We start from the raw sequence: 24136 nt of genomic DNA on the forward strand, positions 1-24136 counted from the left end.
TGGTATCTTTTTAAATTCCGTTGACTACGATTATTTAACTATCGATAACTTGAACCAACTAGCCCTCGTCGTAACAGCTGTTGGCTACACGTGATAGTTGTTGTTGTTGCTGTTGCGTGTGTCCGGATTGCCTTTCAAAAGTCAAATCAAGATACAAAAATTCGAAAAACAATGTGTATAATTTTCTAAACTCACTCCAGAACCCGAAAAGAACATCCCATTTTTGGACACCGCTAACATAATGGCCGGCCCGCAGGTGGTGGGCATGTAAATATCGCATAAACGGCTTGCGAAGAGAAGAACACAACACAACCGACCTCAAAAGATTGAGAAATCTGAGCCGGACAGCATGCAATCCTTGCGTTGCTGCCCGGCCCGTGGCCTGATCCTGTCCAGAGCAATTCGCGGCCAGCGCAGCCTGCGAATGAGTTGGCCACGGAATAGCGGCGCGACTGGAAAAGCTGGAGGAGCAGCGCCCGGTGGAGGCAGCAGCACCACAACCGCCAGCACCATTGGCAATGGAGCGATTCAGAAGCTGCGGGAATGGCATGCGAGTGCATTCAGCAGCCGCTTCCTGCTCTTCACCAACGTGGGCATCTCGCTGACCCTCAGCTGTGTGGGTGACATCCTCGAACAGCATTTGGAAATCTATTGCGGCGAGATCGAACGCTTCGAGTCCACGCGCACTGCCCACATGGCCATCAGTGGTGTAACGGTGGGCGTGATCTGTCATTATTGGTACAAGATGCTGGACAAACGTATGCCCGGACGCAGTATGCGCGTGGTGGCCAAGAAGATCGTGCTCGACCAGCTGATCTGCTCGCCCATTTACATCAGTGCCTTTTTCGTCACTCTGGGCCTGCTGGAGCGGAAGACCAAGCACGAAGTGTGGGAGGAGATCAAGGAGAAGGCCTGGAAGCTGTACGCCGCCGAATGGACTGTGTGGCCGGTGGCGCAGTTTGTCAACTTCTACTGGATCCCCACCCATTATCGCATCTTCTACGACAACATCATCAGCCTGGGCTACGATGTGCTGACCTCAAAGGTCAAGCACAAACAGTCGCATTCGCATCTAAAGAAGATTCCCTAACCCTGCGCCAGCCGCTGGCCCTCCTCATTTCCTTGTAACTATTTATTACCAAACCGAAAACCTTGTAAATACAGACGAGCCCGTGTACAGAGACCAACAAACTGTGAATTATTGTACATTACCAATCAGTTTGGTAGCTGCGCTATCGGTTGAGAGGCTTAGCCACAAGAGGACTAACTAAACGCGGAGATGAAGATGGAACTGTGGAATGGAAGCCCGTGCCGATGACGCACGTCCAGTTCGTCAAAGGTGATAAGATTTTCCCTCTAGCAACAGTCGGGCTACCAAACAGGCGATGCGATGTGATGCGTTGAGATTGGAGGCGATGCCAAGCCTACCTTCTTAGTTGTTTCCACCTGATAAGCTCTGCTTGGCAGCGGTCTTAAAATTATTCATAGAACATATAACCATACCAGTGATAAGAAGCCAGTGAACGCATCATTAGAAAATGTATAGCTATAAATATAGATGGACACGTGAGGGTTTCTGTTCTATAACTGAACCCACGAATGGCCAATTTAGCTGATTTGACTTTCAAAGATTCTAACTGAAATTAATTAGCGGTGTGTCGAGGCTGCAGGAGATTACACTGACAAAAAATAGATAAAGAAATGTATCATTAAACTAAATCATCTAAATATCTAAATCACTAGTGAAAAGGCTTTATTATTTTTTAGATTTGATTTGAGGCAACCACATTTAAGAGACACTTATCGTATCATGAAAATATTTTGGCAACACGTCATCCAGTCATGCTCTCCCATAGGAACGGCTATCAAAGATCGGGAGTGCGTGGAGAGTTCTTTTCGATGCCCTCCTCATATCCATTAATGAAAAGAGCAGCTGACAGGCCTTATCTGGTGGACTTCTCTTTTGATTTCAAGAGCGTTTAATTAGAATCGTGCTTGACATTGATAATGAAAGTTGCCAAAAAAAAAAATGGAACTAGGCGACTGAGAGATACGATTCAATGCCATGTGGATGGCAACAAAGTCGAGTTCCTTTTGGGTAAAAAAAAAGTGGAATAAATTCCGAGTTTCTTGTCTTCGCCTCGCATCGATTCGTTTGTATTTCGCTTAAATTGTGTTTGGATTTTGCTTACTTTTCTGTTTGCATATACTTATGTGTGTTTCTGTCGAGTCTTGCGATTTGGCAAGAAAGACCAGTTGGGATCTTCACGAACCAGTTTTCTGACTGAGAAGATTAATTCTCGATTTCTTCTCGCTACCTAGCAACCTAATCTTGTTTGTTTGAGGCCGCCTGACGCAAAACAAAAAAAAAAACAGATTCGATACCGTTTGGAATTTTCGGTTTGAATTTATAATAGGAGTTTGCCACTTGAATTCATTTTTCAATACAGAGAAAATTACCTTTAATATGTTGGTTTATTTAAACTATAATAACATAACATGTAACATATCACACAATATATAACATAACTTAAATATATTTGCAATGAAAATAAATGCTTAAATTTTACTTACGTTTACGGGGCGTATGCGTGATATGTAAAGTCATGGGTATCAAAACGGCGATGTTACAGCATTAATGGATTAAATTGGACCGGCTACATTCTAAAAGCTGTCTTAGTTCTTATTCTTCTTGGATCATATCTCCTGACGCACTGCGTCATCTGTCATGCATGATAGCTGGCGATAATCCGCAGCCATCGCTCAGAGCTCGCGGATTGGTCGATTTCCAGGGCTCGTCCACTTGTGGTCTTACAGTAATGATAAAAATACGAGTATACAAATGCAGAACCTACGTACAGAGAGAGAAATATTCATACTATATACACTTATTTATAAAATATATCTTAGAGTACCAATGTGGTACAATCCTGTATCTGTATAAAGTATTATTGATCTTTTCAATTATATGAAGCACTCCTGTTACTTTGAAAGCATTCTTCTTAAACTCCCGATTCTCGCGGTGTATGGCCATATTGCAAGCTTGTTATATAAGCAAAAAAGTGAGCGTTGAGTTGAGAGCAACACACGCGCGAAAAGTTTCTGTAAAAGCGGCAAAGAGTCGCGTCGGGCAAAGAGCGTGAATCTATATCTGTATATATAATTTGCGCAACTGGTGAACAGGTGCCACAGCCCACAACCCATACACTCGCCTCTGGAGATCTCGATGGTGGTATGTATTTCGATATCTATGTTTGTATGGCACTTAAATTGGACACTGGTGTCTGGCGACCTGACGGATTCATCGACTCACTCTGCCAACTAGGCACATTTTGCATGGTGCCATGTTATTTTTATTTTGGGTTTCTGTCGGTTTGGTTTTTTTTACACATTTTATTTTTTGTTGCCCCCTTTTTTCATTTTTATTTGGTTTAACTCGAGTGCCGGGCAGCCACGCGCAAGTGAATTGCTACTCCATGTGTGTGTAACTCTTTAGCATACATTTGTATGGCAAGGGATTCGCCAAATGTAATGATCAACTAGTTGGTACCCAGCGAAAGTAGAGGGTATGTGCAGGGGCTTTGCACAGAAGTATAGCCTACTTGTGCGGTGAAACGGAAATGCACAATCTGCTCTGCAGATCTACTGCGTTTTCAACAAAAATTTACATTTTTTCACATTTTTTGCAATTTTTGATGATGATTTTTGAATATTGGCTGAAAATCGTTTTTCTGGTTTTTGCTACTATAAATATCAGTATTTTGATCACAGCATTCGAAATAGTGGTCCAAATATGGAATGTCATACCTTGTTGAGTTCGTAATTAAATATCCAATCGAACAGTGTTTTCAAAAAAAAATTTTTTGTCTTTCAAATTTTTTGCAAATTTTGATGATGTACCCCTTACAAAAAATGCGAAAATTTGGCCAAAAATTATTTTAACAGAATCGGTCAAAAAGTGATTTGGTTGGTTAGTATTGGTAATTAGGAGTACAAAACTGTAATTCTTTTCGCTTTCTGACCATTTTCAGCCTAGTTACACCAAAAGTACCAATCGTAAATATTGAAATTTTGGCAAAAATCGATTTTCTGTTTTTTTGTGTAAATAATTATTAGTATAAATGCACTAATTCAATTGAAAGCTTCTCACAATTTGATGAAATTCTGCTCTTTAAACTTACTTAGTTGCTTTTAGCTAGTATTAAATATAAGTAGTATTTAATACAATATTTTTTCAGGTGTAATACCGCATACTCCTTTAAAATACCCTCAAAGTTTCGAATGGCGGCAACAAAAGCCGGCAAAAAGTAAAAGCGTTATAAAGAGACACAAATACGATCAGAATCGAACACTTGAGCATAAAACAAATACACATTTCCATATATACTTCTGGTGTATTCTTGCCGTTCCCTTTTTGTTTTCCACTTGGAGAGCCACACGTGCCGCTGACTCGCCAATAAACACCATTCAGCCTTATGAATCGAATGCATATTACTCCTTTTTTTTGTTCAGAGAGACTTTAAAAATAAATAAAATGGGGGCTTGTCTCTCAGCACGCGACTTAGCCACGAGTTTGGCCATAAAGCGCGATCGTTAAAAGGATCGTAAAGCTGCCCCTTTTTCCTTATCTACCATTTCATTAATATATCTCTATCTTTCTGTTTTCTACTCTTTGTGGTACCGACCCCAACCTTGAAAAAGCGTAAGCAATATTTTCGTGGGGGTATGCTTTTTAGCAAAAAAAAAAAAAGTAAGAAAAGCGAAATCAATTAGAGAGATAGTCGCGGCGGCTGGTAAACAGCAGAAATTTTGTGTGAGTTTCTTTTCATTTCGCTGGCACTGGCGCTATTTTTGAATGCCAAAGATCGGCAGTGAAAATTCTGAAGGGGCCTGGGACCTTGAGCAGTAAAAAATGTGTTCGCCGATGCGGACAAGAAAATAAAGAAAGCTCGCGTAAGCAAATAAATCTCTTGCCAACGCCCACGTTTTTTGGACCCCATAAATATGGCAGTAGATGGTAAATGGTAGATGGTATGGGGATGTCTGTGTAGCTCCACACAAATGTGCGCTATTATTGTGGAGGTACAAAATTATTGCGAGACTTTTCAACAGATCAATGATCCTACTTTGCGAAGGCATCTTTGCTGTACCATCCTTATTTCAATATTTGTCCCTTATCTATTTACTACAATATCTTGAGTTAATCAAAGTAAAGCTCTGATTTATTCATATATGTTATTTGCCTGCTGAAATGCATTATATAATCGGGAAAAACTGTTAAGTTTTATTTGCTAAACAACAAGCAAACAGAATTATTGGACAACTCGCTACCACTTAACAAGCCCAAAGAATCGCATTAAGAACATCCAAATTCGGCGCATTCAAATGATAAAAATAAATAGCAGCCACATAAATGTCGAATAAAAATTCGCAATTAGATAAATCGCCTGACCAATTACCAATGTTTGACATCCGTATTCATATTCGATGCTGACTTGCAAATCCGTAATCAAAGCGGATGACTAAATGCCTTATCACTGTTGTTTTGCCCGTGAATGATTATTTCGGCGGATGGGTAGTTCGAGTATCTATCTCTGTGGCGATAAAAACGCATTCATCAACCCGAGCAAACCCGAGTCCACCCACCGATCGCGATCATGTGCTCCTGTATCTGCTCCCGTATCTGTATCTATGTAGTGTATCTCACAGTTCGGTGGGCGGAACGACGACTCCAGTGACAGCTTAAGCTCCGGAAACGTGTATCTTGTGATCGCAGGAGGGAGTGGCTGAGGTGCTAACTGATAACTTATAGAAGCACCTATAGAAGCCATAGAATCTAGTCAGTTTCTCGTTTCGGGGGGCGTGTGCTGGGCCCTGACGTCAATGGGTCGATAAGCCCACCCAGGAGATAGGATCATCCTCAGATAGAAGCTTACAATAAACACTGCACGAAAGCGGTGTAAAGCTTAAGTCTAAATTTGGATTAATGTTTACATAGCACGTAACTCAAAATATGAAGGGATAAACAAAGAGATTAAGTATATCTTTATAAAAATACAAATAAGGCCTAGTAACTATGATTATAAACGTAACTATAACCTTCAGTTCTTGAATATAAATTTATTCTAGAATTGTTTAAAATATAATGATGCATAAGTGGGCGTCAAATTTAAATATATAATCGCTTCAAATAGCTGGAATTTGGTTTGATAGAAGTCTGCAAGGTTCGCAACTGAATATCAAACGATCGATTGGCAATGCGACGTGGTCTGTGAACCCTTCAGTCCACCAAATGTTTTGAATTTTTGTGTTTTTAATTGCGTTTCCCTGCAAACAAAACGAATCGCGACGCGTGATCGATTCAATTCAATCCAATCCAATCCAATCCAATTCCCATTCCAATTACCTCGACACAGTTGGTTGCGATTAAAGCGAGTGGGCTTGTGGATTGAGAACTCTGATTTGACGTCACCGAGTGCCTCGTCCCTGGCCCCCAAATGCTCCCTTTTCGAGTGCGTAACTTAAGTCAATTTAATTACAGGATAGGGTGCACATTCTCTTATGCGACAGGTTGACAGGCATATATGTATGTACACTTATGTATATATATCTTACGAGAATAAACCACAAATAACAAGGCGCTCGGATGACGCGGTTGCCAGCCGTCAAGGTAACGAAAACAAATTCCCGCAGAAAGGCATCAAAACAATAACAATAACAGAATGATTGTAAGTGCCAAGTGGCGAAAACAAGTCAACCAAATCCCGGCGAAAATAAAGGTGACCAGCGGTTTACTGGTATATTGCGCATACGCCGCATGGTACGCGATCAATTAAGATACATACAACCAACTGCAAAATAATAGTTGTGAGCTTGCACTCGAACTATCAAAGATTGTTAGTAATAAATTAAAATTAAAATTAAATAAATAAATAATCCAAGCTGAACTATAAATGGTACGACATTATATTGAAGCTATATGTACTTATGTTCCTCTGCAAGATTGCGAATACTATTATTTTGCGCACTGCTGTGTGTATCTGTGTATCTGTGCATCTGTGCTTGTATCTGTATCTGTATCTGTGGCTGTACGAAAAGTGGGCCCGTTTCAGCGAACGGGCCTCCAAAACACACACACATATGCATTCCGCAGTGAGCGAGATACACGACACACCCCTCCATCTCACAGATACAAAATCACACACACACACACACACACTCACTTAAGTTTTTAAGGTGTCCTTGATCGTGCACAAAAACAATGTAACAATGTAAGTTCGATGACTTTTGCTCTCGTTTCGCCAGTCGGTTATAATTATAATGTTGTACTCCGAATGGAAGTGACGCCCAAGAGACCGCACCCCAAAACCACTGTTTTTCTCTCAGTGAACGGCACCCTGACTTGTTTGCTTCGAGTTACGTGGTTTATCAAGTTGTTTGTTTTTTCTTTTGCTGCTGTTCCGAAAGTAAGAGTATCGAATATCGTGGTATGATTTCAAGATTTAGACTTTAGATTTATTACTTTAAGGATGTTAATATCTCATTTACATATATTACTCCCTTCTCCAATGCGGGATTTCACCTTGAATATGCAACTTTACATTCACAAAAACCCTTCAAGGTATCAACTTGCTACCATCAAGGACGAATATCCGGATGACCCAGTGACCAGGAGCGAAAGTATAGAAGATTAACTGCTTACCGGGTGACCGAGTGCGCTGTCCATTGGCATTGAAAGCCACTAATTTATGTGTTTATCAGTCAGTTGAGAAGAGCACCCAGATTTAGATCGAGACCAGCAAATTACAATTACCACAAGAGACGCATGTAAAATGTAAAATGTGTTTGGTAGATTTTCATTTTCCCACAGCTCTTCGGAGCAGTTGGAAACTCTCTTAAATGTGAGGCCAATCACATGGCGTGAGAAATGCGCAAGAAAACTTGATTTTCCTCTTATCAGCATCAGGCAGTGGTTGTGATGTAGCTAATTTAGATATTGCATCAGCCAGGATTACAGGGGGATTTCAACTCAACTCAGTTTTCATATTTTTATTTTTGTTTGTTTGTGTGCCTAGCTCAAATCTGTATTGCACAATCAACTAAACACACACACACACACAGACACTCATGTAAGTCATCCAAATTGAAATCTAATGCCAAAGCCGAGCTGCCTTATCAGTTGGGAAACTACGGGCTGGAAAAAACAGGAAAATAAAAAACGTGCACATCATGTTTTCCACATTTTTCATTTTCCATCCAATACATTTGCGTGGTAAAAAAGAAGCAGCAATTCGGCAGGTAGCAGGAAGTGAAGAAGGAAGTCCTATATTGCCCGATATTGATGCCATATGTGCGTCGTAAAAAACCAAAATTTCCAGCCCAAAATCTATTGAAAACGCACTTGAAACCGCAGGAAACCGTAGATATACGATATATGAAAAAATGATGTTTATAACTATAAACTATGAAACACTTTAAAAACCAAAAGCAACTGACTATTTACGAACAAAAACATATAAAAGCTTCGTAACTTTGTATATTCGGAGTTGTAGCTTTAAGTCTAAGGTCTGGATTAACTAGATAAAACAAACTAATATTCTGCAGACACAAATCCAAGTGGATAGTATATAAACTATATAATATAGCAACCATTGTGTACTCACTTTCAATGGAAAAGTACACACGTTGGGGCGGCGCAAACAAAGAACTACAGCCAGCAGAGAACCCATCGAGAACCCAGCAAAAATCCAAAACTCAACGCGGAGCAAAAATGTCAAAAAAGCTGACAAATTTAGCAGAAATAATTGTCGAGGCAAAAATCGCTGGCAGCAAAAAAAAATAAAAAAAAAGCTGCTAAAAAACGAGAAATAAAAGCACTATGTGGGCCGAAATCGCCGATCGCGGCGCCCAAATAAGTACGCAGCCCATGGGGGGTATACATGGGGTCCAACCACCTCACCCCCCTCCCCACCCCCACAGAAACATATCCCCCCTTTCTAATGGGGGGGGGGGGGGGAGGGGGTGGCTACAAGACGTTGAGCCGATCTATCAATCGTATAAAACCCGAAAAGCAAGAGATTCGCTAAGGGAGCCAAGAAATCATTCGATTTTCGGCATCTTATGTTTTTGCTACACTAATAAAAAAAGCATATATTCTTTTAGCATATATTCTATTAGCATATATTTTATTAGCATATATTCTATTAGCATATATTCTATTAGCATCTATTATATTAGCATCTATTATATTACAAAATGCTGCTTTAAATTGTAACAACTTGTGTTGCAATTGATGTTAATAAATTGCTTGTAATTAAAAACAATGATTTGTGTTTATTTTCTTGCAATGGCCAAGTTGACATTTATGAACATTAAATATATAAATTAGGAAAAATATATTTTCGAGGCTGAAAAAGATTATTTTGACATGTATTTAATATTTTTACAGGTAATTGATTATTGCAAATAAACTCACATATATTTAGAAAATGTAATGAAATACATAAATATTGCTGCCAATCATGTGCTGCCATCGCAGTAAATAATAAATAATTAAATTGGCGTAAAAAAAACAAGTAAATAGTTCTTATCGCAGTGTAGCCTCTCTCTTCCGCTCTCTTAGCGGCCATTCCTGCGCAATTCTCTTAAAATGGCGCTCGAACGGTAATCATACGATTCGCTCACACACACCCACACGCACACATGCGCAACGCGGATCGGCTCTATATATATTACTATATCTCGGCGGCGGGAGCTCATTTCTTGCAGAGACTTCGTGCCGTGAAGATCGAGTTGAATAGAAAAGAAAAGAAAACACAAGAAAACCAGCAGAAGAAAAAGAAAGTAACTTCGAGCAACGAATTAAAACGCAACTGTGTGTGGCTGACAACATTTTTTTTTACTGTGCAAAGTGCAGTTCCCTTGCGCATTAAACTCATTCAAGTAGCAAAACCAAGAAATACAATATTTATCGGTTCGCGTGAGTGCGGCAAAGTGCGAGTGCAAGAGACGCTAAAAAGAGCGATAAAAAAGACGCGTCTTTCGTAGAGCAGCAAAAAAGAGACCTGGAGTCTAAACACAAAAGTATCTGCAAGTAGCGAGACATAAAGTTCCACAGCCAAGTCCAGCAAGATGACAACCAAAATGGCAATAAACGCAAAGGTTTGTAGTCGAAAATCAAGAAATCATGAGATCCTGAAATCCAACATCATCACTATCAACTCAATCATCATCATCACAATTTGTAGCGCCCTCAGGAAATCAGAATTTTAATTGCTTACAGGCTAGCAACAGAGCGAAATCGGATTAAATATATAGAATCAATCCTCCGCTTGATTTGTTTATCAATCCAAAAAAGTCACCACTCCAGCTCTTAATTTCAAGTAATATATTATTTTCAGAGCGATTTCTTTGTTTCCTAAATATGCCAGTTGAAAGTGGTTGTTTAAAAATAGCAATCCATTTGAATTATACGCAAATGTTGGCAAACTCGAAAACTTTTGATGCTACGAAATCCAGACTTTTATTTTTTATGGGTAGATTATCTTTTCGAACAACCTGACACGCGCCCAGCACTCCAGACCACTTGTGTATAAATAGAATAGAGCCCATTAATACTTTATTTTGGACATTTATGGCCTGTTCTTATCGCTTTCCACCAAAAAAAAAACAAAAAAATAGAAAAAAGAACAGTGATAAGTGCTATGGGCAGGCAGACTTATAGACGACATTTTCGGGCTGTTTGTATTCCGATTTTCGAACTAGTTTTTTGGGCAGTTTTTCGAGTAGTTTAAATCAACTTTTTAGTGTTTGTTGTTTGCTTTGGCTGATGCAATGGCGACCACGGATGTCAACTTTTTGGCTTAGTCGCCAGCTTGGCCGATTTCATCAGCCATCTAAGATGTAATCGAATCAAAACGAATAATACTACAGAAAGATTAGGCTTTGGAATCGAAGCTAAGCCGGAATCGAATCGAAAACCGCTGACTTCTCGTCTGACCTGCAATTCAGACCATATATATGGATGTATATGGGGTTACATCAGTCCAAGCAAATGAGACCGTCTGCCTTGCAAATTGAGAATTAATTAATGTGCAAATCATTTTCGGCAAATCAGCGATTTTCGGTTAGGGTCTAGACCCAAATTAGCATACAAATCAGTGATGGGCAGTGTGGTTTTATTTAACGCATTTATTTATTGACTAGAACATTGTTATTCCAAATAATAGGCAATTTATTATATATTTATAAAATTGTATAATATTTGCAGGATATTTTCCGCAACCAGCACCGTTTGATTCGCTTCCTGGAGCAGTCGATCCGGTTGTGCAGCAACCAGTCACTGAAAGCCGCCCAACAGCAGCAACAGAAATCGTCGTCGGTGGACTTTGAGATCACCGCCTCGGTGGACGCCCAATATACCAGTGCACCGGAGCCCATCAAGCATGACAAGAATCTGGGCCACCAGTTCCGTGCCTCCCAGTTGTCCGTGCGTTTGGCCGCGCCGGAGCAACTGCAGCCGAAGCCGGACAACGATGGCGAACTGGGCTTCGGGCGCCTCTTCACCGATCACATGCTCAAGATCTACTACCACAAGAGCCTCGGTGGCTGGCAGCGACCGGAGATCACGCCGCTGGAGAACCTAGTGATGCACCCAGCCGCCAAGGTGCTGCACTACGCCGTTGAGGTAAGCCGCAGAGTCCTTCAGCTTGGTTTTGCAACTTATAGATTATAATAATACAGAACTAAAATGCATAAACTTTTAGTTAAGTCGAGATATTACTTTAAATACATTAATCTTCAACTCAAGATATTACTTTAAATACCTCAATGTTCAACTTTTGAGTAGAGCAGCTAGCAGCAACGATTTGCTCCTCGACTTTGCAAATATTTACGTGACTTGAAAACGCTTTGTAATCCCCAAGTCACCAAGTCACCAAGTCCGTAATCTCTGTAAACAAGTCGCACGTGTGGCCTGTGAACCAACGTCATGCAGATATATAGTATATACCTATGTACATATAGTATAGTGCAGTCTGAACCCAAATCGAAATCGAAATCGAAATCAGCGACTGTTGCCAATGTGCTGTTATCAACTCTATGCCATTCTTTCCATATTGCAGCTCTTTGAGGGCATGAAGGCGTACCGCGGCGTCGATGGCAAGATTCGCATCTTCCGGCCGGACATGAACATGAACCGCATGAACCTGGCCGCCCAGCGTTCCGGACTGCCCACCTTCGAGGGCAAGGAGTTCGTCCAGTGCCTCTCCCGCCTGCTGTCCATCGATTCCGAGTGGGTGCCCCACACGGACACCGCCAGCTTGTACATCCGCCCCACACTGATCGGCATTGATGTGAGTACATCTAATCTCTAACCTCTAATATCATTGGCTTAACTATTTCCATTCCCATTGGCAGCCCACACTGGGAGTGGCATCCTCTGACTCGGCCCTGCTCTACACGATCCTCAGCCCCGTGGGCAGTTACTTCAAGACGGGCTCCTCCGGCGCCGTTTCCCTGCTGGCCGATCCCAGTTATGTGCGCGCCTGGCCCGGCGGCGTGGGCAATCGCAAGATGGGCTCCAACTATGCGCCCACGATCAATGTGCAGAAGGAGGCGGCCGCCAAGGGACTGCAGCAGGTGCTGTGGCTCTATGGCGAGGATCACCAGCTCACCGAGGTGGGCACCATGAACATCTTCATGTTCTACGTGAACGAGCAAGGAGGTAAGTGTCCTGCGTATTTTGGCATTGCTTGAGCCTAAATGGATATCGGTGCTTTGGCATTTTGCAGAAAAGGAACTGGTAACACCACCGCTGAGCGGCCTCATCCTGCCCGGCATCACCCGCGACTCCATCCTGCGCATGACCCGCCAGTGGGGCAAGTTCAAGGTTAGCGAGGCGAACATCACCATGCCCATGGTCTGCGAGCTCCTCAACCAGGGAAGGGTAAGTACACTTACAGTAGTCTTCTTTGAGTCCACTCCTAAATTGCCTCTCTTGACACAGCTGCTGGAGCTCTTTGGAGCGGGAACGGCGTGCGTGGTTAGCCCCGTGAACAGGATCAGCTACCTGGGCCAAGATCTGTATATACCCACCATGGAGCAGGAGAAGCCCGTACACGAGCTCATCCGCGAGACGCTCACCGACATTCAGTACGGTCGCGTGGATCATCCGTGGTCGGTGGTGATCGACTAAGTCGCCAATCCCGCCCAGAAACTATCCACCCACAGCTGCTCCCCTTTGTTTCCCCCCAGGCCCATCCCATCCCATCCCTTTCCCGTACCGTGTATTAGTAGGATTTAGTGCCAAGTGTTTTGTGGGTTGCCAATGTGCTCGAATTTGTTTCGTTTATTGTGCATTTAGCTATATGCTTGCATATGCAGATATATTATATATTGGATATATATATAAATATATAATATAGTAGTATATAAGTCTAGGGCCGATTCGTTAAGTTGCATTTAAATGTATATTTATTTATTTATGTGAGGAATTCGAATTGTACATAATTCCAACTGGTTCAATGTTATTTATAGTTTTCCAAATTATTTTCATATTTTTAGTTTTGCGTGTATGTGTGTTACCTATTTTTTTTTTTTTGTGTTTGTTTCATTTTGAAGCTATGAATCGTCTTTTTGCGCTTTTACTTCCAAGCAGCATCGAAAGCAAGGCAAAATTACCAACTACAAAAATTTAGACTAGGATCAAAAGAGATTGAGATTGAGATCGAGATCGAGATCGAGAGAATTCCCCATGCAAGTGGCTGGAATTAGTTGAAAACGTACCGGAGGCGAAATGCATTTATTAGCGAGTAAGTGAGTAAGTGATCGAAGTGTTCTTGGAGGTAAAAGCGGCACGAGAGGCACGAGGGCAGCAGCCGAGCTGAGCTGTGACTAAAGCTAATCTGAACCTGAACCTGAACCTGAAACTGAAACCGTCAGTAGAACCTAGGTTGTAGGCCTAGGCTGTAGATCCTAACCCGAATCAAGCTGTATACTATACCTGTAACCTAGTCGATAAGCGATGAATAAACGATGACAAAACTCAAGAACCTATGCTCTATAAATACGTTATTTTTCACCTTCATCATCTCATATCATCATATAATCATCTTATTTCCCATAAATATATATTTGAGATACATTTCGCAATGAAATTGAAAGTTTGGCGCCCCCGCAGAATAGCTAGCGCCATCTATCGGCTATCTATAAGCAGCTAGTTTAGTTTGAAATTGATTAACAGAGTATCTTTTGTTTGAGCATACTTTTGGGTGGCTGTGTCTAAAAACACGAATCTCGTTAAATAGTCAGCCACTTAAATATGTTAGCATATGAATATACAAAATTATAGGATACCGAATAATGTATTGGAATATCTTTAGAATATATCTCGATTGAATAGATTTAAAGATTGCATGTTTCCAACTCCTTAAGTATTACTTTTAGTTGTATGGAATAAACGTAGTTACATTCCTGAAGATGCACGAAATGGACAGCTGATCAGAAAGCGAAAAGAGCCAAGCAAAATGCAGTGAGGTGGACTCTCGAGAGCCATTATCTTGGCAAGTATCTTTGAGCCACCTTGTACGGACAGCGGACACTTGTGACAGCGAATGCATCTTAGAGATACAGATACATCCGAAGACAAGGCACTTTGGCTGGCACTTCGGGCCAGTTTTATCAGCTCTGCAGTTCGAACAACAACAATTCGCTGACCGATATGGTTGGTACACATAGTTGTTCTTGTTGGCATTTCTGTTATTGGCCCCGTTTGCGGTAAACAAGATAAGATGGCACATCGATGATTCGGAAAGTGGATCGCGGGGATCCTCAAAATACTCAAAATACTGATTATTACTAAGCATTTTCTGATTGGAAATCGTCGCCAGATAACGCCCCAGTCCGAATATATCAAAGCTAGTCCAGTACAAAGGCAGCAGGCAGAGTCAAAAAGAAACCAGCAAAACAGAAACAAAAACAAAAATAAAAACAAAAACAAGAAAAGCCGCAGCAGCAACAAAACACTGAAAGCAAAACAAACAGCGATAAAATCGAGCAGCGAGCCACACTCGAAATACCCTATTAAAATTAGAAAATCCCTAACATATGAACTCAAGCCAAGTGTTCTCAAGGTCCTAAGTAAATGCATTGAGTTTGCTAGCTTGCTAGCTTCAAGTGCATCTATATGCACTTCATACGACTTCTATGCGTCATATGTAAACTGCTTGTAACTAAGGCATTTATGTGAATTTCAGTATGAATTTTGGTATGCGGCCAGGAATAGCAGTAATAAGTCCTGCCACTAATTTTCACCAACAACCGAGTGGTAATAGCCGAGTTACGATAGTTGGTTTCTGCCTATTTCGCTCTATTTTGCTGCGGGCCACACCCTCTTTTCCAAGGGCCATGCCAGTCGCAAAGTCCCCAACTCTGCGAAAGAGTACAGCCAGTGTCAGCAGAGGCGGCGCAGAGGAGCAGCAATGCGGGGGGGTTGGGGAGTGCGGGGCCCCGTATGCAATGTACATATGAACAAGAAGCCGGTCTTTTTTGTCTCTGTTTTTGTTTTTGTGTTCGCCTCTTTTTTTCGTTAGCATCTTGTTGTGATCGCTACGCTGCTTCGCTGCTCCGTTGGCTTGTTTTTGCGGCGCATTTAATGAATGCGCCCCGTAAACCCCGTTTCCCCCCCACACTCCGCACACCACCTCAACGCACACCATCACACCGCACAACTCCCCACCCCACCCCCACCCACCACTCAGCTGCGCAGTCGGCGTCGACGCAGCGGCACTGCGTTTAAAATGTCGCAGCGACGGCGCTGCGGAGCTCAGTCTAGCAGCAAAAGTCCAGCAGTCCGGTTCCAAAGCGATCCGATCTCAGTTTCAATCTCAGTCTCAGTTTCAGTTTCAGTTTCGATTTCGATTTCGATTTGAATCCCCGATCTGGAATTTCGAATTTGGATTGTACTGCAGTGCATTTTTTTTTCCGTTGTTGTACTCTAGTCACTTGGAGCTATATATACATACGTACATATATATACATATATATATATCAGCGAGATGTCGCAGCCACTCAAGTTCTACTTCGATTTCCTGAACCAATCGAGCCGGGCGCTCTACATCCTCCTGGAGGCCTCCAAGATCCCCTTCGAGGCCATACCCATATCGATGCTCAAAGGTGAGTGTGGAGTAGGGGAGTGGGGAGTGGGGAGTGGGTAGTCTGGAGTAGGGGGTAGCTAGTAGGGAGTATTGGGCTGGGAGTACGTGAGCGGTGGCACACACAGCCAGTCACATCTATAAGAAATTTTTTTTCGAGGGCCCAAAGGTCGAACCAAAATCGACCGATGGAACTGTAAAAACCAACGAGCAACTTACACACATTCCTATGCATTTTTATGCTGCCCTTTGTGTTCCGATATTTTTTTTCAAGTCGATTGGGGAGTTTCCAAATAAATTTTCCGCTCGTTAAAAATTCCACAATCCAAACGAAAAGTTTCCAAGGCGAGAAAGCGGGCAGACGTTCGTTATTCGAAATTAGTGTCACTCAATCTGAAAACAATTGTGGAAATACATATGTGGAACATAGATTAGTCGCACATATGAGTTCAATGCAAACGTGATTGTTCTCAAATATAATTTCTTTGCTAATGCTAGATAAGATTAAGGAATTCGATTCGAACGTGAGGATACCTCTGAAGTGTGTGCAAAAGTATATTCATTTTATTCAGTAGTGATCGTGTTTGCTGTGAACGTGTTTGCTGAAAATCTTGGTAACATCTTCAGGTTAATGCATATATTCTATATATTCATCTTGATTCAGTACTGTGGTAGTGGGTTCTAGTTAGTGTAGTTCGACTGTACCCAAAATCCAGGCTGCACTTTGATCGTGTTTACGCCGCGGGGGAATCTAGAAATCTAGAAATCTAGAAACCGATCTTTGCGCTGGTTTTATCACCTGCTCGCCAAACTGGGACACTTATCAAATATTCGATTTGTTTGCCACATTGTTATTGCTTTACCATTAACTTTATCTGTATATGTATTTGTATATGTATCTGTATATGTATCTGTATATGTATATGTATATGTATATGTATCTGTATCTGTATATGTATCTGTATATGTATCTTTATCTTTATCTTTACCCATCGCTTGAGTTTTGTTTTCCTTTCAACCTTTGTTGTTGATGTGTTTGTTTTTCTGTTTACCAAGCTGCGCGTGCGCTTAGCACTTTTTGAAGACCACATACACACACTCGTGTTTGGTATCCATTTAAGCCACACACTCGTATGTGGTATCCATTTAAGCCATTTAGGAGTAGGTCTTCACATGTGTGTTGTTTGCCTCTTGGTCGTTTTGCACTTGGTCAAGGTTGCGGAAACGCCATAAAGTGCAGAATTGATGCGTGGATGCAATCAGTGGCCACATTAACGGCTGCATATATAATCACGATATGTGGATAATGTCTGGTTAGTTGGCAGCTGGTAAGTTGATGTTACATGGTTATATTGGGATACCAACTACTATAGCTACTAATCCAAAACTGCTGCTATACAATGTCCGAATCCCAGATAGGTTTTCATCTTTGGACTTTGCACTCCGCCACTCAGCCAGTTGGTGGCAGCGCTTAGAAATCAGAGTCGTCGCTGCATTTGCGAGTGGTGGCAACAAGACAACCTTGTGGAGGTTAAAGACTCCAAAGCGGGGGCCAGCACTTTTTCAGTAGTAGTTTTTCAGCAAACACATGTAGATATGTAGTATGTACATACATATGTACTATAGCTCCATGGGTGTTGCTACTGCTGAGCTCACCCGGTTTACATGCCGACGGGGCATGACGCAAGGAATCTAATCTGGCGGGAAGTTTACGAGCTCCACTGCACTGCGGATCAAGTGGAAATCGAATGGAGCTATTGACACCATAAACATTGATGTTTTCCAACCCAATTTGGTATGCCCTTCAGTTGGCTATCTACGAGTGCTCCTACCGATTTGCACAGCAATCTGCGCTCTTTGAGCCAAGTTCCCAGAGGTCATATTAGGTTATTAGGTTAGTTAGTTTTACTATGCAGTTTCTATGCCTTTCTAAATGTAGCTATACCCACTTGGACTGCACTCCATGGGCCAGTAGCTGAGTTACCCGGGCTCGGAGCTGGTTAGACGGGTTATAGTTGGTTGGTGGGAATAGAGAACGAGGAGCATATGTACTATATCTACTGATGATGGGATTTATGGATGATTATGGGTAATAAGCTAGCAGCGCGATAAGAGCAGTTCTTTTAATTAGCTGCAGCCATAAAGCTAAATGCACCTGCGATAATAATAATAATCCTCCCGAGCTTCCGGCTGCCCTTTCATTTTGTGATCCGTGGGTCAGCACAGATCTTGATCAATCACGAATCTCACATTGCCCATTGCTTGGATGGGCCCACTTTAATTTCCCAAATGGCAGCAATTATAAAATTGAAAAATTATAAAATTGAAAAATTGAAAAATTGCCGCCGCCCATTCGCAATCTAATCAGCCGACTGTCGGGAATCACAGCTCACCACTAACTACTAACTACTAACTGCCAACTTCCAACTGCCAACTGCTGGCTGACTAATCAATTAGGCTTCCACCAGCAGTTGGCCAGTTAATTTCTCTGCTCATTCACACCAGCCCCAAAATCATGATGCGCTGGCGTGGATTGGCACCTCGTTTGCGTGTGGATGTGGGCATTCAATTTGCTTGTGCACCCATCCAGATGCGAAAACCAGAACGGGGTATTTTTAGAGCCGGATGCCTTGCAAGTGCCGCACTGCTCCACGCCCACGATGACCTTGATGGGCTGGACAAACAGTGGAAACATTGGAAACAGTGGAAAGAAACGCACTCCAAACAGGCGACATTGACACTGACTTTGCCAGACACGCCCCTCTTTTGAGGGCACTCATTGCTCCATGCCCAATTCCAAGTCCAAATTCTCTTATCGCTCGTTATCAGGTTTTCGAATTCGGCAGCAGTAGTTGCCTCGTGCAGCAATATCTCGTTGGGATCAGGCGATCCAGCGATCCAGCGATCCAGCGATCGGAAGACCAAAACACGCAACTGCAAGATTAAAAGTTAAAAATAAAACCTGCTTATTAATTAGGCGAGAAATTTGTGTTTGTTTTCAGATATATACATATATATATTGTACTGTTCAGTTCCACAATATGTGATTTTTTTGTTCATTATAAAGCCAATTAGGGGTTTTTAAAGCCGCTTATCTGGATATTCATTTTACAAGACTATAACTCGATATCTAACCTTCTCCTGGGCGATTCCAGGCGAGCACCTGACTGGCGAGTTCCGGGACAATGTGAACCGGTTCCGCAAGCTGCCGGCGATCATAGATCACGGCTACCAGCTGTCCGAGAACGTGGCCATCTTCCGGCATCTGGCACGCGAGAAACTGGTGCCGGAGCACTGGTATCCGCGGCGCCATCTCGGACGCAGTCGCATCGACGAGTACCTCGCCTGGCAGCAGACCAACATGGGTGTGGCCACCACGGAGTACTTCCAGCAAAAGTGGCTGGTGCCGTATCTACAAAAGACCCGGCCAGCCGATAATGCGGTAAGTCATCCTGGTAGCTAAATTCCAAATGAGGCAACTCAAACTAATCACTGTCCATGGGAATTGCAGGTGAATCTCGCCGGGAAGCAGCTGGAGCACACGCTCAATGAGTTCGAGCAGCTATTCCTCAACTCCCGCAAGTTCATGATGGGCGACAACATATCCTATGCGGACCTTAGCGCCATCTGCGAGATCGATCAGCCCAGTGAGTAACCCATTCCAGCTCCTGCTGGTAACACCTGGTACTAATCCGGAATTCCATTGCAGAGTCCATTGGCTACAATGCGTTCCAGAACCGCAACAAGCTGGCGCGATGGTACGAGACGGTGCGCGAGGAGCTGGGTCCCCACTACAAGGAGGTGCTCGGCGAGTTCGAGGCCAAGCTGAAGGGCACTGGCAGTGGGCAGCAGCAGCGGGCGGTGAAGCAATAGATGCCGCCAAACGTGTTTAGTTCCCTAAGACCATCGACTATTTAATCTGATTCTTTTTTTTTTTTTGTACGCTCTACAGATATTGTATTTTTGTGATTATACTTGCTCTTCATATCCAATAAGTTTTTAGCGTACCACCCATCACACGTGTTTTAACCCTACCATTTGTGTTAACCCTACCATTTGTGTCAAGTAATGCTCATTTGTTAAACCCTACGAAAGCAAAAAAAAAAAAAACCTATATATAATAATAAAACTTAGTTGTTAAATATGTATTCTAATTGTTCGTATATAAAGTACTCTAATGATTGTTAAAATATCGCCTTTTTCTCGCCGACATGGAACAGAAACATGCTCGCCTTTGGCTAGACATTTACATTTACGCTTTATTCGACTCGATTAACATTTGTGGGGGATTCGCTCTGGGAGCGGTGCTCGCATATGTGCGGAATTCTAGGGATTCTAGGGATACTAGGGATTCTAGGGATACTAGGGATTCTAGGGATTCTAGGGATACTAGGGATTCTAGGGGTCTGCACCACGTCCACATACATATGAGGTGTACAAAATAGGATCTGCCTTGTCATATCACAATTAAAAGTTGTATACACAGATAGAGAAATGCTTGCTGCCATGCACAAGAGAACTTCCACATTGCCTGCTCACTGCATCAGTGCGTCACTGCATCACTGCGTCACTGCATCACTTCATCACTGCATCACTGCATCACTGCATCACTTCATCGCCGGATCGGGAAAAGCATCGCGCGGCGGCTTGAAGCTCAGCATCATGATGTGTCGCGCATACGACTTGGTGGCCCGGAAGAGGGAGTCGGTGCCATGGAGGCGATCCAAGACGCCCAGCACGCCGAAACAGTTGTTGAACCTGTCGGTGGTCAGCAGGGAAAACAACATATCAGTTACGATTATATCGGCAATTTCCAAGCAATTACTTTAAATGGTGAAAATCATGCGCCTCGGGACTGGGAAAGAACGGCAGGTGATAGCCGGAGTGGGCGTTCAGTGTGGAGAGGATCGCCAGGGCGAACCACATCCACGCGGTGGCCACATGGCTGCCCATGAGAAAGACGCCCAGGAAGGGCGGCAGCAGGTTGCTGAAGATGTGCTCAATGGGATGGCAATAGATGGCCGTCACCGAGATGGGTGCCGTCCACTCGTGATGCTGCTTGTGGATGTACTTGTAGATGTGCTTGTGGTGCAGCAGACGGTGCGAGTAGTAGAATCCCAGCTCCTCCATCAGAATGCACACGGTCAGCTCGAAGCAGACCCAATGGAATGTGGGCAGGTCGCGGATGTCGCTCAGTCCACGGATCTCCATCAGACGGTAGCTGGCGTAGGCCAATGGTATGCCCACGAATATCTGGTTGCAGACCACGCACCAGATCACCTAAAATTGGCAGGTCAGTCGTGGGGTCAATTGAATCAGTGAAAAATTCCATACCTTGAGCAGACGGCGAACTTCGACGGGCTCATTGGTGCCCGGCTGGATCTTGTACTTGCGCAGACAGGCGGGCCGATTGGTCAGGTCCATGAAGGTGTACAGTGTGCCCACGGTCCAGTAGACGAGCATCGTGAATATGGTGGTGCCAAAGACCCAGAGCACCATGGGCTCGTCGCCTGCAAGATATGTGCATTTCAAATTGAGTTCATTGCTGTCATAAAAGAGTTTGTAAGTGATTTCAAATGATAATGCAAAGGTGCCTTAAAGTATGCAACAATCTATTTGCAATCCGGACTATGTGAATCTACATATTTTATGAAATTCCTGAATTTACAAAGATATCCTTTGCATAAAGTTCTAGCTGCAATTACAAATTGTGAGCGCTGTTAGGAAAACACAAATTAAACGCGCCTATGAACCCTGTTTATTCAGCATCCGACTTTGAGCTTCAGCAAAATCCACTGCCAAGCCATTGAACATTGTGCAATGCGTTTATACTCGTATTTGCACTGGCCAAACAGAGTTATGGTAAATTCAAAAAAATGTATAGCTAACCCGGATTGGAACTTATATGTGGATACTGCACATTTGTTTGCTGAAGAATTCAAAATTGAGTGAGTAACGCGGCGATTCATTTCGCCTAATTGGCAGCACTTCTGGCTGCATTTGTATCTGTATCTTTTGCATGTGTCTCTTTGTATCTTTGTGCCTGTGTGTCGGTGTGTGGCTTTGTGTGTGTTGGTGTCTGTGCGATGGAATTAGTAAACAAAACAGTTGATGTTGACATTTTGTTGTGTCGCCAGTGGCAGAGAGTTGCAATTTGCACACAATCACAAAGAGAGGGGGCAAAGTTTAGTTGTTTCCCCTCGACGTTTACCTGTGAACTTCTCCATTCTTGTATGCCCTTGCTGTGGATACATTAGTTGTTGGATGCACTTACCGAACGAGTCGATGAATTTGTCCCATTGCGACTGCCAGAAATCACCGGAGGCGCCCCAAAAGCTCTGCAGATGCCTGGCATAGATGTAAGAAACCTCCATGAATTTATCCTCCATGGTTCGCAATCTCTGTATATATGTTCTGGTTATGGTTTTGCTTCTGGTTCTTGCAGAATTCGCTTTCTCCCCGATTCTTCGCTCTTTCGCTCGCTTTCTTCACGCCAAACTGCGTGTCTTCGCTGCCGAGCGTCGCAAAAGCAACTGGCGATTTCGATCGCATGGAAAAGCGCAGCTCGCACAACCAAAGCTCAACTTGCTTCCAGACTCTCGCCAAAAATGCGAAAGAGAGTGTGTGGCGAAGAAAGCCCCCTTCGGGCATCCGAACTGTGGATACCCTGCCAAGTGATTTGCTCTCTGGGAATCTATGCTACGGATGCTATGCTTTGCTTATCTCGAAATGCAAATGGCTGATTTCATGATTGTACTTTCAATCTATCTTATACCCTACCGCAATCAAGAGTATACGCTTAAACGAAAAGCTAAACAAACAAGCTGATTATTATGCCATTCTCTTCACCTGCGTATATAGTGAAATCTAATGCAAGTTTTATATAATGGTCCACTCTGAGGTCACAAGGGCTATCGACTTGGAATACTGTTTGAAATTATTGCAATAATATCAATAATAAGTATGATACTAATGCTTATCTAATAATCCAATCATTGCCTCCAAAATTGCTATTATCTTTTATCTATTATCTCTACTAATTGAGTGAGTTGGTCCAGAAGCTTCCAGTGCGATTGAAGAACTGTGTGAAAATTGCCAAGCCCTAAACGAGGAGAGGTGCCAGAAGGCGGGAGGAAGCGCATTCCCAGCCAGAATCCGGATAGTTACCAGGTGAGCACGTTGCGGAACAGAATGAAGGCGGCCAGGGCGCAGGTGATGATGAAGATGACGCTGTGCAGCGAGGACAGCCAGACGTCGGCGGTGCGGGCGTCATCCCAGCTTTGCAGCGGTGAACCGGGGCTGCCTGGTGTCTGATCCTTGGCATTCTGGGGATGCAGGGCATTAGCATTATCATTGGATGAACGATTCCAGCCGGCTTACATCATTCAGATTGAGGTAGACCGGCGGCAGACCCGCCTTGTCCTTGAGGATTCCGCCGCCCAGCGATGAGGCGTAGGCGCTGGAGGAGGAGTAGGAGCTGGTGGAGGATGAGGAGCTGTTCCCAGTGCCACCCGTTTGCAGGGACACCGAAGCTGGCGAGGATGCGGATGATGAGCCCATGCTATTGGGCGGTTTTCCGTGCGCCGGATTCGACATATTTACGGCTTCTTCGCGAGTATTTTACCAATATTTCTTGCTTTCCTCGCTTCAAAACTTTCCCAGCTGAGCTGCTCTCTCTCTCGCTCTCTTTGTGGATTTTCCTTTGATTTTCTTTGGTTTTTGTTGTGGCTTTTCCGTTGTCCTTGACATTTAACGCACTTCGATTTTTCGATTCTTCGGCAGCGCTAAGTGGCCCATGTGCGTGGCATTCGGTAACGACCGGCTTTGTTGGCCAGCGAACTGAATAAATTATAATAATTATGAATAATTGTTAACTTTGTTTGGAAAAGCCAAAAGAAATAGGCGAACGTTTATTTTTGAATTTTCCACTCAAGCTCTCTCGCTCGCTCTCTGTTGTTATCTCGCACGCAGTGTGACCAGGCCAG

The 24136-nt window shown here is 43.1% G+C and overlaps 4 protein-coding genes across 4 annotated transcripts; 3 read left to right on the forward strand and 1 right to left on the reverse strand.

The window, feature by feature from the left end:
- The first annotated feature begins 78 nt into the window (after positions 1–78).
- LOC6524609 (mpv17-like protein 2) lies at positions 79–1187 on the forward strand. Its single transcript, XM_002100430.4, has 2 exons — positions 79–140; positions 201–1187. The coding sequence occupies exon 2, from the start codon at positions 350–352 to the stop codon at positions 1088–1090; it is 741 nt and encodes a 246-aa protein (XP_002100466.2). The 5' UTR covers positions 79–140; positions 201–349; the 3' UTR covers positions 1091–1187.
- An 8565-nt stretch (positions 1188–9752) lies between these two features.
- On the forward strand, positions 9753–14048 carry LOC6524610 (branched-chain-amino-acid aminotransferase, cytosolic). The gene is made up of 6 exons (XM_002100431.4): positions 9753–10161; positions 11270–11686; positions 12123–12353; positions 12418–12724; positions 12792–12946; positions 13007–14048. Exons 1-6 carry the CDS (start codon positions 10132–10134, stop codon positions 13193–13195), a joined length of 1329 nt encoding a protein of 442 aa, XP_002100467.2. The 5' UTR covers positions 9753–10131; the 3' UTR covers positions 13196–14048.
- Positions 14049–15819: 1771 nt separating this feature from the next.
- Positions 15820–20341, forward strand: LOC6524611 (glutathione S-transferase theta-3). Its single transcript, XM_002100432.3, has 4 exons — positions 15820–16173; positions 19307–19593; positions 19663–19798; positions 19861–20341. Exons 1-4 carry the CDS (start codon positions 16056–16058, stop codon positions 20022–20024), a joined length of 705 nt encoding a protein of 234 aa, XP_002100468.1. The 5' UTR covers positions 15820–16055; the 3' UTR covers positions 20025–20341.
- Positions 20342–20384: 43 nt separating this feature from the next.
- Positions 20385–24116, reverse strand: LOC6524612 (fatty acid hydroxylase domain-containing protein 2). Its single transcript, XM_002100433.3, has 6 exons — positions 23532–24116; positions 23319–23476; positions 22426–22499; positions 21486–21661; positions 20977–21431; positions 20385–20909 (listed from the first exon to the last, which is right to left on the reverse strand). Exons 1-6 carry the CDS (start codon positions 23745–23747, stop codon positions 20759–20761), a joined length of 1230 nt encoding a protein of 409 aa, XP_002100469.1. The 5' UTR covers positions 23748–24116; the 3' UTR covers positions 20385–20758.
- Positions 24117–24136: the final 20 nt, after the last annotated feature.

Source organism: Drosophila yakuba, chromosome X (genome assembly GCF_016746365.2).
Source record: "Drosophila yakuba strain Tai18E2 chromosome X, Prin_Dyak_Tai18E2_2.1, whole genome shotgun sequence".
NCBI classification, from domain to species: Eukaryota; Metazoa; Arthropoda; class Insecta; order Diptera; family Drosophilidae; genus Drosophila; species Drosophila yakuba.